Source organism: Notamacropus eugenii, chromosome 3 (genome assembly GCF_028372415.1).
Source record: "Notamacropus eugenii isolate mMacEug1 chromosome 3, mMacEug1.pri_v2, whole genome shotgun sequence".
NCBI lineage: Eukaryota > Metazoa > Chordata > Mammalia > Diprotodontia > Macropodidae > Notamacropus > Notamacropus eugenii.
In genome coordinates this window covers 249,642,399-249,659,560 of record NC_092874.1, presented here as the reverse complement: position 1 = coordinate 249,659,560, position 17,162 = coordinate 249,642,399, and the positions used below count along the sequence as shown (strand labels likewise).

Genomic DNA, 17,162 nt, shown 5'->3' with positions numbered 1-17,162 from the left:
ACTAAAGATTTTTTAAGTTTGTCTGGAATAGGCAGGCAGTAAGATACAAAAGAATTCCCTCCAGAAAAGTCACTGGCACAGAAAAGAAAGAAATGAAGAGGCAAAGTGCTCTTCTATCCTCATAAGAAGGCAGGTTCATTCATTCAAGCACTGGCATTTACCTCCCCTCCTAAATGTGTTGGGGAAGAAGACAGTGGACCTTGAAATGAACAAATCCACTCTTTCAGGGGGCCACTGGCAAAAGTGTGACTTAATAACACCAAACACATTCAGCCTAATCTTACCTACTTGAGAAGTTCGCCATACTTTTTGTAGAAATCTCAAACTTCAATCATTCTATCCTCTGCTCATCTCTAATTGTATTACTGGTTATTACGAGAAGTAAATCCAGGGGCCATTCCACTTTCTTAGACATCACATTTACTCATTTTCCAAACATAACAGAAATGGAAAAAATACCAGAACACAACAATCAGTTAATTTCCACAATCTGTGTTCCTTCTATGTGAAGTATTGCTTGAATCTATTAAAATAAACATCTTAATAATTTTATTCCCCCCTCAAAAGAAAATCTACTAAAGTGGGATTCATTTACAAAGTGTGCAAGAATATAAATTTTATAATAAATTCTTTCCAGTGTTAATTATGCCACATTATATGAAACTACCTTCACAAACTCAGGAGACTAGAACAGGAATAAACATTCCTTGCAGAACAACTTGCTCACAAAAAAACCTCAAAGTGCTGCTGTAGGAGACAATGAACTATTTATGATTGTGAGTCTTGGTAGGTTAGTGGCTGTTACTGGGAGGAGAAGGGGGTTACATTCTTGTCCCATGCCCACAGACAAGTTTTATATTTATATAAAGCTTAAGGGGAAGCCAAAGCAAAAGTGACAAGCTCAACATGCTCCACTCAAACACTTCTAGGTAACCATTCTACAGCAGAATCAGCAGAGGCCACTGTCCTTTCTTTTCAACAACAGAGCAAAAGGCTGCTGTTTATCAGAAAGGGTTGAAAGAGGCAAAATATGTGGCAACAAACAGCAGCAGTAATTCAAGTAAAGTAAAATGTGAGTACTTTAAAAAACCCTCTTCTATATGAAGACTTAAGGGTGAAAAGGGAAAATGACCTATATGGAGACTATGGAGTCAAAAGCTTACGCATGTTCACCAAATGTTAATTCACTTTACAGTCATTGACAAGACTACTGTACATATGTTTCTGCACCTGCACTCGTAAAAGCAGATAAAATATTTAATATGTAATTTACAATGTATTTTACCAGCTCAGCATACAGGATGAATATAGAATATATCAAAGTAGTTGACAGTTATGGGCTTTTGCTAACCCTGCAAAAATAGTACTTCAGGTATTTGCTAATAAAAAAAAATCAATTTGCTGTTTAGAAATGATACAATTCACAACCTACCACAAAATACAAAGGGCTGCAAAAATGTATACCATTCCAACAACAACATATATAAGTTATTAAATAATGATTTGATTTAAAAGAATATAAATGAAGCCTTTAAGTAGGTCTTTTCTACATGCATATTATTCCTCATTAAAGGAAAAAAATATGTAAAAAGGCCATTGGTAATTGCTTTGTTAACCGCTGTAGAAAACGCCAATTCTCTTGTCACACACTCCACTAGTTTAGCACTTAAGGTCTCTGCAGTGTTATAAATGTAAGTTTAAAATACTGTTAATTCTATAACTCCATTGGTAAAAGAATGTGACTTGGAATATGGCAGTCTTCATATTGGGGGCAATGATCCACAGTTTTGTTTTCTTGCTTTTTGAGAATTTTCTTTAAGAGAATAGTTATCCAGAAGAACAACATCCTCCACTGCTCTGTCCTTGCGGCTCGTCATCAATGATCTGCACACCCCGCCTGGTCACTCCCTGCTGACTGGAACCATTGCCTTTTGCTCTCTCATCCACTTGAGCTGTTTCAATCATTCCTGAAGGGGAAAAAAAGATACCTTTAAGAAGCTGGTTCCCTATTTTCTCCAAGTAACCAAGATATTTCTATGATGTTAATACCCTACTATGTTAGATAATTTTTTTAAATGACTTTTTAAATTTAACTCAACCATTTATTAAGTGGCAATGCTAAAACAGCCCCAACCTAGAAAAACTTATGTTTCGGAAGAATTTACAAATATGGTGCCAAGACGTAATAAAAATTAAACGTCTAATGTCTAGTTATAATGAATTTTGTGCGTCTTTAGACTATCAACTTAGATCTATGTATGAGGATCACAGTCACAAGACATTAAATGCCGGGGGAAAAGAACATTTGCTTTGAGGAAATGAAAATATCTGTTGGTCTTCTAAAAATGCTAGTCAGAAAAAATTAAGACTATAGTTAATGATGAAGGTGAAGTTGCCATGACAGACTTTATGGGTGACAGGGGGAGAAATGGAGAAATAATGTCATTTTATCAAGACAGGGAACTTCTGGAGAGGAAATTCCATTTACTAATACAAATCTCCAACTTAGACCTTTGGAGATGCCTGGAGTACTAAGGTTTTAAAATTTTATTAATTAAATGATATTTTATTTTCATTTTAAAAATCTGTCTTCTTTCCCTTTCATCTCCCTCCCCCCCATTAAGAAAGCAAGAAAAACAAAACTTCTGTTAAAAATATGTAGTTAATTAAACAAATTTGTGCATTGGTGGGGTATTAAGAATTTAAGTGACTTACCCAGGGTCATACAACATACATATAACACATATTTCACAGGAAAGACCTGAACCCAAGTATATTGGGCTGTGAAGATGACTAGCCAATTACTCCATGTTTCTTCAACTACTATAAAGTATTTTGTCTTAAACCAAAATTACTTGATATTATACAAAATAAAGGAAAAGACTGTGGAAAAGCACAACAGCTATTCTTCCCACTTTGTAAGAGGGAAACACACACAAGAGATTAGGGCTTAATAAGCTTATGGAAAATAAAAACTAGGGAAAGGGTTCCTTGATGAACATTGTTGAATACTATAAATTCAAGACACTAAAAAAAAAAAAATCATCCTGCTTTATAAGTAACAACTATTTGACAATAAATCAAATTAGGATATAAAACATCTATAACTTGCTCTATGATACCTCCAATTTCCTCACCAACTTTACTTGTCCCTATGTGCCTGAAGACTTCTTTTATAAGGTTTTAATTAGTATACACTTTCTTCTTATTCTATTTCTATGGTTCCTATTATTTCACAAAGGTCTTTCATGACTTCTTTTTTATTTCTCCTATTTAGGAATAGTAAATGAACATGTAATTTCATCCACACAGGGAACTTCAAGATAAGGAAACTCCTTTTGCCAATACAGGTAAGCATCAATACTGTTTCCAAGTCTTAGAGAGTTGCCAGGGCATCAAGAGGTAGAGTGACTTGCCCACACGGCCATAGTCAGTATGTGTGAGCAATCAGGTCTTCCTGGCTTTAAAGTCTGCTCTCTTTATCTGCTATGGCCTACTAGACTCTTATTCTCCCTACTTACTGATCTTAAATGCATTACAACAGTCCATTACATTTATAAGCCACAATTTCTTCAACCATTACCCTGTTGTTGGACGGTTAAGTTATCTCCAGTTTTATAATTACAAAGAAGTGCTGCTATAAATATCCACCCAAATACCTTTTCCTGATAATGCTCTGGGCAAATTCCTAAGAATGTACTGGTTGTATCAAGGGTATTATTATTATTTAACCTTTGTAGGGAACTGACAGATTACATGGGAAAAAAATGAAACCACAAAAAAATCCCCATTGGATCATGAATTTCACTAAGCTTTTTTTTAAATAAGAAAACCAAAAGAAATTGGAATGAGAAATTTATCTCAAGTATGGAAATTAGATGAGTTTTTTTTAACAGAAGAAAATATCATGGAAAAGGTAAATGGATGCAATGAAGCAAACAAGTTCTACATAATAAAAACATTATCAAGATAAAGAGAAAGTATCTGTGAAAAATATAAGTAGAAAATTTTAAATGTCTAAAGGAATCAATAGATATTCAAATACCATACTCCCCTTTCCTTGCAAAGGGAAGCCAAGCCTCAACTAATACCATAGAAATTAAGCTTTTTTATAATAGAAGCACTACAATATAAACTGAAACTGCCTTTCATTTCCACAATCACAGAGGAATATTGCTAATAAAAAGAGTAACTCATTTCTAAACATACTCAGTCTGAATGCACTTACTTTTACAAAGGTCAAGAAAAAGTTCCTCAATTCCTTTGTTTTGTTTGGCTGAAGTATGATAGTGCTTTGCTCCCACTGATTCTGCATACCTAGAAAAAAAGGAACTAAATTATAAGGTGCCAAAAAAGTCTATGTCTTATGTAGTATTCAACCTAGTCCATACTTATTTTGAGCTGTCTTAATATACTCCAAAATAATAATAAATGTGAATCAAAGCTGATACTTCAATTTCACATTAATAATCCACTAACTTATCTATGTGGAAGTTCTTGCTCAGATACAGGTGAAACTGGATGATCTTTTAGGAGCCTTCAATTATAAAAGTGTATGATTCCATGAAGAGATTTTTTTTTTTCAAATACTTTCAATCTCACTTTTCATGAAAAAACTTATTCATAACCATATATACAAATTCTCATCACCAAAAGGTGTGCAACCTAAAAGGTGGTTGTCATTGTTACAACAACCAAAACCAAAGCATAAACAATGCTAAGTCTAGTACCTAGACCAATCAAATCACAACTCCTTGAAGTATTCAGATGTAAAAATGTCATTTTCACTAACAGGAAATTCAGAAACATATGAAGTGATGGTAAAAAAGATAAACACAAACATAGGGGTGGGAAAGCAGTAAAGCTTAGATCTAAGACTCAATGGTTGACAAATGTGAACGCATTTCAACCAACGTTCTTATATCCTCCCACCTCCAAATAATATAGTTAAGATGTAACTAACAACCTAAGCCTTTTTCTTTCCACTTTAGTGGGTATAAAGCTGTCTTGGGCTGGACTGGACAAGGAGATTAAAATAATACTTGGTCATACCCTTCACATCTCAGTGTCTCTGAACTGCTGTAGATGATCAACTGAACCATATTCCCCATTCATCCAGCACCTGATTCCTCATTCTATCCCCTTCAACTCTCTCCCATGTCAAAGTTTCAATCTAACTCCACCCAAACCTTCCACTGTGTCCTCTGGAATGCCTGTCTCATAGGCAACAATCTCTCCTTCATACTAAATCTTTCCTCTCCTATTCTGTGCATCTATTGGCTCTTACTAAAACCTAGAGGTGGCTAGGTGGTGCAGTGGATAGAGGACAAGGTCTGGAAACAGGAAGACTCATCTTTCTGAGTTTGAATATGGCCTCAGATACTAGCTGTCTAACTTGGGACAAATCCCTTAACCTTGTTTGCCTCAGTTTTCTCATCTGTAAAATAAGCTGGAGAAAGAAATGGTACATCTATGTCAAGAAAACCCTCAATGGGACCATAAACAGTCAGACAAGACTGAACTTCCCCTCTAATGACACAACCTTCCTGGCCACCCTTGCCAGTACTGACTGCACTTTCATTCATTTTCCTCAGCTCAAGATGAAGAAGTTGGAATACCCCTTGCTTTTCATTGTCATTTCCAAGTTCTTCCCCTTCCTCCATCACTCAGTAGTAAATTCTCTTCAGTTAATGTTCATGCTACTCATCAACCACACATTCAAAATCCTAACTATTATCTACAAACTCCCAGGTCACTGTCCTTCCTTCTTTAATGGGTTCAGTACCTGACCCAATTTTTCTCTCCTCCTCAATTCCTGCCTTCATACCAGGAGACTTCGTATACATACTGATTCTACCTCAAATATCCTAACTGCTCAATTCACTTCTATGAGTTACCCTACCCCACCTTAGCCACACACAAAAATGATCATATCCTTGATCTTGCCATCATCCACATATGTTCCACCTCAAGAATTCTGGATTTCCCTTATCTAACCATAATCTACTGTCCCTTTCACCTCTCCCTATGCTCCCACACTGTATATTCACAATAACCTCCAGTCCCATGACCCTTCAATTATCTCCCAGGCCATCTGCCCTGCTGTCTTCTCCCTACCTTGACTCCTTGGTGAACCAATTCAACTCTACACTGTTCCCCTCTCTTGAATCCTTAGCCCCTTTATCATAGCACCAATTACACCCACCCAAGCCCCAGTCTTGGATCACTCCTATCATTCATCAATTTCACCTCTGCCCATGTGCTGCTTAATGAAGGTGGAGAAAAAAAAAAATCACACAACAATTCTGAGTAGATCTTACTTATATTACATAACCTCAATTGGCCCTCCCCCCATTCTCTTAGCTGACAACCTTTGCCTCATATTTTTACAGAAAAAAATTGAGATTATTCACAGTAAACTCTCTCTTCTCACTTCTTCCTCATCTCCTATCACTCAGACACCTTCTGTTACTTTCTCCTCCTTTACCTTTGTCTCACATGATGAAGTAGCCTTACTCCTTACCTAGGCTAACCCCTCTCCCTTGTTCACATTTCATCTCTTCTCCTCCAACAGACTGACCCCTCTGTAATCCCCACTCCTTTACTTATTTTCAATCTCTCCCTCTCTACTGGTTCTTTTCCTACTGCCTACAAATATGTCCATGTCTTCCCCATTCTGGAAACAAAACCCTTACTTGATCTTTCTAGACCCACTAACAGTGTCCTGTATCTCTTCTACCCTTTGTACATAAACTATCTGAAAAAGCAGTGTCCACTTCTGCTTTTTCTACTCTCATTCTCTTGTTAACTCTTTATAATATGACTTCTGATCATATCACTTCACTGGAATTTGCTTTCTCCAAAGTTACTAATGATCTCTTAGCTGCCAAATTCAATAGCCTGTTATCAGTATGGTTTTCCTCCCACCTTTCTGTCTTCTTTGCTGGATCCTCCTCCTGATCAAAACATTTAACAAGGATCCTTCAAAGTTCTGTCCTGAGCCCTCTTCTCTTCTCCTTCTATACTACCTTGGTAATCTCAGTAGCACCCATGGATTTAATTAATATCTCTCTGCTGATGACAGGGGCAGCTAGATCTATGTATTATCTTCCTGAGATCAAATCTGGCCTCAGACACTTACTAGCTAGGTGGCATAGTGGATAGAGTTCAAAGCCTAAAGACAGGAAGACTCATCTTCTGGAATTTGAATGTGGCCTCAGATACTAGCTGTGTGACCCTGGGCAATTCACTTAATCCTCTTTGCCTCAATTTTTTCATCTGTAAAATGACCTGGAGAAGGAAATGGCAAACCACTCCAGTATTTTTGCCAAGAAAACCCAAATGGGGTTATAAAAAGTGAAAGAGGACAAAAAAATGACTGAACAACAAAGCTAATAATTACCTAACCTGCCCCAGACTCTGTTGACTTCCAACATTGCTTACTGCATCGCCAACTGCCTTTCAGACATCTCAAACTGGATGTCTAACACACACACACACGCACACCCTATACCCCTTCCCTATCACTGTAAATTGAACCAACATCCTCCCAATCACTCAGGCTGACAATCTTGTGGAGTCATTTTCGACATGTTCCTCCTCATCCACGCTGTTGCTAAGACCTGTTGACTTTACTTATGCAACATCTCTCTGATATGCCCCCTTCTCTCCTTTGACATTGCCACACTTTAGTGTAAGCCCTCTTTTCATGCCAGGATTAGTACAGTAATATGCTGGTCGGTCTGCCTTCCTCAACCCTCTCCTCATTCTGATCCATCTTCCATTCAGCCACTAAAGTGATTACACTGCAGGTCTAACCTTGTTATCTCCCTACTACTCAACCTCACTGCATTCAGGATCAAATACAGAATGTTCTGTTTGGCATCTAAAGCCTTTTAAAACTTAATCCCATCCTACCTTTCCATTTTTCTCACACCTGAACATCCTGACATGTACTCTTCAATCCATGACACTGGCCTCCTGGTTGTTCCACAAACAAGACACTCTACCTCTCAACTTTGGACGTTTTCTTTGGCTGTGACCCATGCCTAAAATTCTCTTCCTTTCTCATCCCCTTCTAATAGCCTCCCTGGCTTCCTTCAAGTCCCAACTAAAATCCCAATTTCTGCAGAAGTCTTTTTCAACTTCTCTTAATTGTAATACTTTCCTTCCATTAACTATTTCTTATTTATCTTATATGTATCCTGCTTTGTATATATTTATTTGCATGTTATCTCCTCCATTAGACTGTAAGTTTTTGAAGGCAGGATCTGTCTTTTACCTCTTTTTGCATCGCCAGCATGTAGCACAGCATCTGGCACATAGCAGGCACTTAATAAATGTTTACTGACTGACTGATACTTTAGTCACTATCTTGGACTCTGACTGCCAAATTACATTCAACACTTACAAACTTTAGCAGTCTTGGAATAAATCATTAGACTCTAAATTTGCAATCCCAGAAAGAATTTGCTTTTCCAAACAGGCAAATACCAAGCTACCTGATTTACTCATATAAGGAGCTAAAAATGCAGAGGCCTTGCCTTTCATCCTCTTTCTGTATCCTTAGGTCTTCTGGGCCTTTCCACACATCTTACAGCTAAATTTTTTAGGTGTTACTTCTTCAGAAGAGACTGAGCTCCTGGAGAGCAAGGATTGCCTCATTTTTTCTATTTGTATCCCCAGAACTTAACATATAGTAAACTTAATGCTTTTTCATTCATTTATTGCCAATCATTATCAGTTTACATCATCTTGTATTCTTTTTTTAAAGTAGAGGTAAATTAGATTCTCAATAATCACATATGATGAGAAGGCATATAATCTATTCCAGTAGAGTGAATATCCACAGAGATGTAATCAAGAGTTACATAAATAATAGGCCAGGATATAATAAATGTTTGTACACTAAGTGGATAAACGAACAAGTGTTGCCCAAATACTTCACTTCATTATTTCAAGAATGTGGATTGCTAGTGTAAGCATTCTTTCCACTTGATGCACAACACAACTCCTCTATGCCTTAGGTGGTCTTACAGAGTTCCTACAGCCAGAAAATTCAGTATGCTGAAGTCACTTGGGCATGATAAACCCCTCCGAAATTAGCAATCACTTAGCCCATTTTGTGGGCTTTTGGGTTTGTGAGAACCTGACAAAGTCTGAGTGTCAGTGCACAGGCATAGGTCAATTCCAATCAATCATTCAATTTTTTAAACTTCCTTTTAAAAAATATTTTATTTTCAGTTACAAATCTCCCCTGGCCCGTCCATCCCAAATCCATTAAGAAGGCAAGAAAAACAAAGGGTAATATAAATCTGTAGTCACAGTAAACAGATTCCCATATTAGCCATATCCAAGAAAGAAAGAGGAAGAGAGGAAGGGGGAAAGAAAGGAAAGGAGGAAGAAAAGAGTGGAGAGAAGGGAGGTATGAAAGTGGGCTAGGAGGAAAAGGAAGGAAGGAAAAAGAAGGGAAGGGGGAAAGGGAAAGGGAAGAAAAGAACATAAGCTTTAATTTGTACTGAGTCACTTCTCTATCTCAAGGCAGAGAGCATATTTTATCCTAAGTCCTTGGGACCTGTGGTAGGTTATTATGTTGATCAAAGTTCCTGAGTCTCTCAGAGTTGATTGTCCTTACAATGTTGTTGTTATTGTATAAACTGTTCTCCTTGTTCTGCTCACTTCACTCGGCATCATACAAATCTTCTCAGGTTTTTCTGAAACCATTCATTATTTCTTACAGCATAGTGGTATTCCACCATATACATATACTGTAACTTATCTAGCCACTAGCAACTGATGGGCATCCCCTTATTTTCCAATTCTTTGCCACCACAAAAAGAGCTGTTATAAATATTTTTTCTACAAATGGGTCCTTTCTTCTTTCTTTGATCTCTTTGGGGAATAGACCCAGCAGCAGTATCATTGGGTCAAAAGGTAAACACAGTTTAAAAGTTTTTTGGGAAAAGTTCCATACTAGTTTCCAGAATGGCTGAATCATTTCACAACTCCACTAATAGTACATTAATGTACCTGTTTTCCTACAGCCTCTCCAGTATGTCATTTCCTTATTTTGTCAACTTAGTCACCACCTCATACCTGTTTTAATTTGCATTTCTCTGATTATTTAGAACCCTTTTTCATAAGGCTATGGATAGCTTAGATTTCTTCCTCTGAAAAATGTCTATTCATACCATTTGACCATTTATCAACCAAGCAATGGCTCCAATCAAGCACTTAATAAGAGTCTATTAAGTGGCAGGCACTGTGTTGAATACTGAGGATATAAAGGCAAAAGCAATATACTTTTTCCCCACAAGAAGTCAACATTCTAACAGCCCTCATGTGCAAAGATATATGTATAAACACAGACAACACAAATACAAGGAAACTGGGTAGGAAGTGGGGGGGGGGGGAAGAATGAGGAAGGAGGAGTAGGAGGAGGCAAGAAAAGCCTCCCATTAGAAGTGATACTGAATTGAAATGAAAATATAATTCCAAGAGAGCATTCTACTAATGAGGGACCAGGTAGTACAAAGGTTGCCTGTGAGTTAAGATAAGAAGTCTAATTTGGCTGAAAGAATACTGTGTAATCAGGCTGGAAAGGTAGGTTGAAGACTAGTTTTGGAAAGATCTAAAATGATAAAAAGCAGAAGTTTCTATTTGATTCCAAAGGTAACTAGTAGCCACTGCAGTTTAAATAAGATGGTAAGCAAGTCAGACTTGAACTTCTGAAAAACCATTTTGGTTGCTATGTAGAGAATGAATTTCAGCAGAGACTAGAGGCAAGGGGATCAATTAAGAGATCACTAAAAGAGGTAATGTAAGACTGAACAAGGCTTGGTGAGTGGAAGGAAAGGGGACATATATGAGAGATGCTAAACAATGAAAAGATATGACAAATGACTGGATTTGGGGCGAGGGTGAGGAGTTGAGGATGACAATGAGGCTCTGAACCTGGGTGACATAAAGAAAGGTGGTGTCCTTGACAGAAACTGAGAAATTTAGAAGGGGTCAGAGGGAAACGAGTTCTGTTTTGGACATACTAAGCCTGAGATAACTGCAGGCTATCTACTTTAAAATGTCCAACAGGCAACTGGTTATAGGACTAAAACTTAGGAAAGAGACAAGGGCTTCAAACACATAGATTCTAGAAACATCTGCATAAAAATGAAAACTGAACCTACAGGACCCTGATTGAGGGATTACCAATTCAGAATGTAGAGAGAAAAAAGAAGAGCTTTGGAATACACTGTAGCTACAGACACTACACTACAACAAGGTAGGATAGGACTTTATTAAAGAAAACTATTTAAAGACTTGGGGGTGAGGGGAGGGAGAATTTACAGTTTCATTTTAAGCAAGAAATCACAACTTACGTTTCTGCTTCTTGAACTGAAACATGCCTTTCTTTTTCCAAGTCTATCTTATTACCTGGTTGGGAAACAAATTAAATACTTTTAGTAATGGCTCATTTTCACCAAAAACCCACAAGAACTACTTCACAATTTTTTTAATAGTACAGATTACAAACTTTTTGGTGCTTAGCTGACATTATAAGTGAAAAATTCAGACAAAAGAAGAAAATATCAGAATATGCAATGATTAGAGTTAATAGCAAAACTTCTACAGGCCTATAACCAACTGAAAAAGTTAGTCCATTTGAAAGGGAAATTTTCTTACAATTTCTACATGATGTTATTTCATGACATGAGGTCACAAATACAGGTACTACTATGATCATAAAACTTTCAAGTGCTTAAAGTTATAGTAAAATAATGTTCTGCTATCAAATGTAAATCTCATCAATTCTCTTTAAGCTAACAGGACTTCTCCTAGGCCTTTCTATCCACCCTACAGTTGAACTTTTGGTGTTATAAATGCCAGGGTTCCTCAGAGGCATTTCTGCAGCCTCTCCCTTACGAAGACACTTCACTTTGTTAAAACCAGCCCAGAATCCCTCTGGCCAGCACAATCCACTAAGTTCTTAGGACCACTTCTCATCCTCATTTTCCTTGGTTCCTTAAACCCTAGGAGCCTGAAGCCAAAAGAACCTGAATTTCATTCTATTTCTGTTCCCTCAGAGTATCATAACATCGTCTTTGTTGTTTACAAAGCATTGCATGAGCAGGTGTACAACTGGGACAGAAGATAGACAAAAACCATCAAAAAGGGTAACGGTTTATCATGCTTCAAGGTTCACAGTGTTTAAACCTTTTGTTAAACATTAGCCTCAACGCACTAGGCCAGTATTTTTTAGTCCTCCTTTGGCCCTGCCTTATCTGCTAAGTTTGACTTTGATATTAGTTCATTTATAGATCATGCTATGATTTTGGCTGGCCTATCTTGTCTTAACCCTTGGGAATCATTCCCCCAGTACTTGATTATGGGTTCTGGGACCTCAGCAAATAGTTCCATTTTACATGTCATCCCCTCTCCCCACTTTCTGAGTTTATTTTATACTTGATCCACTGGCTGTGGTATTGAAAAATCCCCCAAAACTATCGTCTTCTTTTGGGTTTCAGAACTTGGATCACCTCATTCTTCCTTGGTCAGGGCAGGGTGGAAAAGAGGTAACTGTCTAAGTTTGGGGTTTTTGAAAGCTAGTCTTTCTCCCACCTCAATCCATCATGCCTGTGCTAACTAATGTACCTGATGCCAATACTGAACCTCTAATCCCCCATATGTTTTTAGTATAGACCCTCTTCCTATAACTAAATTACCCTTCTGAAAATGTGTTCCCTTACTTTCATTGCTAATTTCAATTCACTAACTAATCTCAAATGACTGACATAGGACCAATGGATACTGGATAATTTTTCTTGTTCTTAGCTATTGACTCTAATTACTTATCTCATAATGAGTCATGAATCTGAGAAACTATGTTTTTTAAAATAAATGTAGAAATATAGCAATGCCAACATATTCAACTCTACTCTCCTCTCCCCCTTTAAAAATTAGGTAGGATCATGTCATAATAAGGATAAAAACTAAATATGTGACTTCACTGGTTTAAGAAAGTTTCTCAATCCAATACAGGCTGGCACTTTTTCTGCAATTTATAGTGTCAGAGAGTTGTCTAGAGTATTGAAAAGTTAATGAAAATGCTCAGGATCATATAGCTAATATATATCAGAAGAAACAAAACTTGAACTCATGTCTTCAGGCTCCAATGCTAGCTTTCTATGTATATTACCCAGGTTGTTTCTCCATCACAATACTTCAAAATACCTAATTCCTGGAAGCAGTGTGGCACAGTAAAGATAAAGTGGTACAACACTTGCAAGCAGCAAAATATCCCTTCATATCCTGTTTCTGACATTTAGTAGCTGCAGGACAAGAATGAATTACTCAATTTCTGAGCCTTGGTTTCCTCACCTATAAAAGAGGATTATACCTGTATCGTCTCCCTCACAAGGGCTCAAACAGGATGACTGCAAAGCATACTGCAAACTTTAACGCATTATGACAGTTTTATTAGGATTACTAAGATCTTTAGTCAGCATTCCAAAATAATTTTTAATTTTTTCAGGTAAATAAATCTAAATACTAGCTTCAGTTTCATACCCAGACCCCTCCCAAAAAAGAAAGAAAACCCACAGAAGTAAAGGGTCTCTTATACTATTTCTATTACTTTGATTCATATCAAAATTAACTTAAAGATATATGAACAAAAATATCTCCAGATAACCAAAGGCTATAAGTTAAAATAAGCTGAATAACAAAAATAAAAATTTGAATCAATCAACAGGACTGGTACTAGCCAAAACTAACAAAATGAAATGTAACTGGGAAAAATAAAGAGTCGTGATAGCATTTTTAAAGCTAATTCTACAAGCCCACAGGTGGCCAATACCTGGGTAAGCATGTAAGACCTAGAGTTTGGGGATGAAATTAACAAGTTTGAGATAACATGGCTTCAATGTTAATATAATACTTTGATTAATAAAAATAATATCCACAAAATAGAAGTGAACAGACAAAGAATGTAACTGGGAAATTTTTAACAAAATAAATAAAAACACAACATAATTTTAATTTGTGGTTTTCTAAGTCAATATGTAACTTTCAAGATTCTGTCTGTAATTTAATACCACTATAGTAGATGGAAAGGCTAATCTTTTCTGAATGACTATGGAGTAGGGCATGAAATATATGTTATTATAATATTTGGTTAAACAAACAGCTAATCTACCTTTCTTCTTGGGCAGGTAACACAAAAGGACAATTAATAGAGCCCAGAATGGAATAAAATCACATTTAAGAAACTATGTAGTTCTTTTAATGGTCCCAAATTGTTCTTTGCTACAAAAGTCCATTTTTAAAACATCATTATTCTTTGAGCATAACAACATGGTTGAAACATACATAATACCACCTTGAAAGAACCAAAATTGTAGGCATGCCAAAAAAGAAAAGGATAAATGATTACGTGTAAGCAGGCTACAGTATATTGCAAATAATACCTGAAGCACAAGAAATACATTCCTCAAAGCATGTACAAACATGAAATATAGATTAGTCGTGTAGAAAACATAAATAGTCACAGATGGACAGTCCATGGGCTATACTAGAAAAGGCACAAAGATTCAGAGGAAGATCTCTAGGATCTCTACAAAGATTTACAGAAAGATATGTACAAAAATGACATAGAATAAAAAGATATGGAGAGGTTGTGATCTGTATCAGAGGAGGGAGAACCTTTGTTGATAGGATCATGAATGTAATATATATCAAAGTCTATTTGGACAAAATATTAGATTCATTCCATTTGGCTTAAGTCAGAAAAACATGGAAATTAGAGGGTCAGATTTCAGCTCACTATAAAGGAAGAGACTGCTAACAATTAGAGCAGATGAAAAATGGTCTGCTTTGCACAAGAGTGGATTGTTTGTTACTGAAAATGTTCAAATCACAACTAGATACCCACTTATAAGGAATGCCATAAGGAAATACTACTACTACTACTACTACTACTACTATTTACATAGTACCTAATATGTGCCAAACATCACGCTAATTCCTTTACCTAGTCTCTCATTTGATGCCCATAATAACTCCAGGAAGTAAGTGCTATTGTTACTTCCATTTTACAGAAGAGAAAACTGAGGCAAAGATTAAGTGACTTGCCCAGGGTCACACAGCTACTAAGTGTACGAGGTCACATTTGAACTCACATCTTACTGGTTTCAAGCTCAGCAATTCTCTTCACTGTGCCACCTAGCTGCCTCCAAAACAGTATTAAATACTGTTTAGAAGTTTGGACTAGAAGAGTACCAAGTTTCCCTATAACTAAAATTCTGATTTGCTAATGAAGAAAATAGCTAAGAAATAATTTTTTGGAACTATATCTATGCTTCTGTTGGTTTAGATAACTCCCAATGAGAAAATTACTCTACTAATTGAGATCAGCACCTCTTAGGTATTTACAATCTTAGGGAATTGTTATGGAGCACTGAGAGGTTAGTGACTTATCCAGAGTCATACAGTCAGCATATGTCAGAAGCAAGATTTAAACCCAAGGCTGGCTTTTTATCCACTGTAACAATGCTTCACCAATAAAATCACAGGAATTTATACCGATTTAGTGGCTTATATTTGCTTACATTTACAAAATGTTACTCACCTTCTCTTTCAATCCAAAAACCCTGTAAATCAGGCAGGGCAAATAACTTCACTATTTTAACAAGTGAGATGGCTGGAAAAGGTTAAGTGATTTGCTCAGGTCACAAGAATAGTAAACTGAACAGGCCAGAAATGAAACCCTAGTCTACGGTCTCAGTGTTTTTTGTATGTTATCATTCTGCTATCTCTTTAGACCAGTAAAAAAGTAGTAACTTTTTCCATTTAAAAAAATGATTCATACTATTTATTAATGCAAATTTAATTAAATGAGGTTGATTTTTCTAATTAAGATAGTAAGTTATCTTGAGCAGTCTTTTCAAAAGTGAAGGGCATTTGAAATATTACATTTGAAATGAATCATTTGCTAACCCACTCAAGTCAATTTTCAAAAAAAGGTAATGCTAAAAGTGACCTAGGTCAAGCTATTTAATCCCTCTATGACTCAACATTCTCATCTTTAAAACAAAGTTTATACCAGATAATTTCAAAACTTTCAACACTGAAATTCTGATTCTAGGTTGAGCTGTTTTAAAAGACTACTTCTTCCCTTTCTGACATAACTTTAGGAACATTAAAAAGCAAGTACTTCTTCCACGAAATCTGAAGGACATAGACTAAGTTAAAAAATTTTAAAGTAAACAATACTTACCAACTATACATAAACAGATTTCATTTCCCAACATTTTCCGTAATTCCTTGACCCAGTTTTTTACCTGTGTATACAAAAAGTATGTATTTAAATACAGGGCAAACCTTGGACCAGTTTTTTGTTATTAACATAATATGTTTTTATAAATAATTTACTTAACTAAATAACTTCAGTTCTCACTCTTTTAAGTCACACCTTATAACAAAATAAAAATTTAACTTCTGAAATTGTGTACAAAGATTCTTACATTATAATTAAACCTCATCCTCAAGGTTTAAAAAAAATTTTTTTAAAAGCAACAAGATATACAGAAAGGAAAAACAATTCTGATAGAAAAAAAAGATGCAGGAAAAGGAAACTAAACAATCTCTCAAATCATTCCTATATCCTATAACTCTATGAGCAAAACATCATAATTTACATGAATCAAAAAATGATTCATTTGAAAGAGTATTCTGAAGTCTTTTACAATACAATTAGTATAAAAATACTCCTTTGAAGTTTGTCAAAATGGGGTCCAATCTAATCAAATCATTTCGAGCTCAGCCAAAACCTACAAAATATATTAAAATTTTAAAGAACAGTTTCACCTATGTTCCCAGTACTCCCCAAAAAGCAGTTCAGGTTTCCAATAGTTCTTGCTGTAGGACCACAGAACACACTCCGAAGAACCTCTATAAGGATTTCTGATCTACTAAAGAAAAAGGGATATGACCTTTCCTACTTGCTCAACAGCAATTATGCCCTACATTTCTCAGTCTAGCATTGTCTGTCTTTGTTCCAATAATATATAGGCTGTGATCCTGTGGGCCATTTAACCTTTTTCTGTTCCCCACAGGGAGATTTGATAGTATTATCATAATGCTTATACCCTTCCTCAACCTCTCAAATG

General features: G+C 36.1%; 1 protein-coding gene across 1 annotated transcript in view; it reads right to left on the bottom strand.

Annotated features, from left to right (window-relative positions):
* Positions 1-403: 403 nt before the first annotated feature.
* RAB21 (RAB21, member RAS oncogene family) overlaps positions 404-17,162 on the bottom strand; it is a 33,730-nt gene continuing 16,971 nt past the window's right edge. The window contains exons 4-7 of the mRNA XM_072655389.1: positions 16,271-16,334; positions 11,376-11,430; positions 4,229-4,317; positions 404-1,967 (exon numbers count right to left, since the gene is read on the bottom strand). Coding sequence (XP_072511490.1) covers positions 1,828-1,967; positions 4,229-4,317; positions 11,376-11,430; positions 16,271-16,334 — 348 coding nt within the window. The 3' untranslated portion in view covers positions 404-1,827. The remainder of the gene's footprint in view (positions 1,968-4,228; positions 4,318-11,375; positions 11,431-16,270; positions 16,335-17,162) is intronic.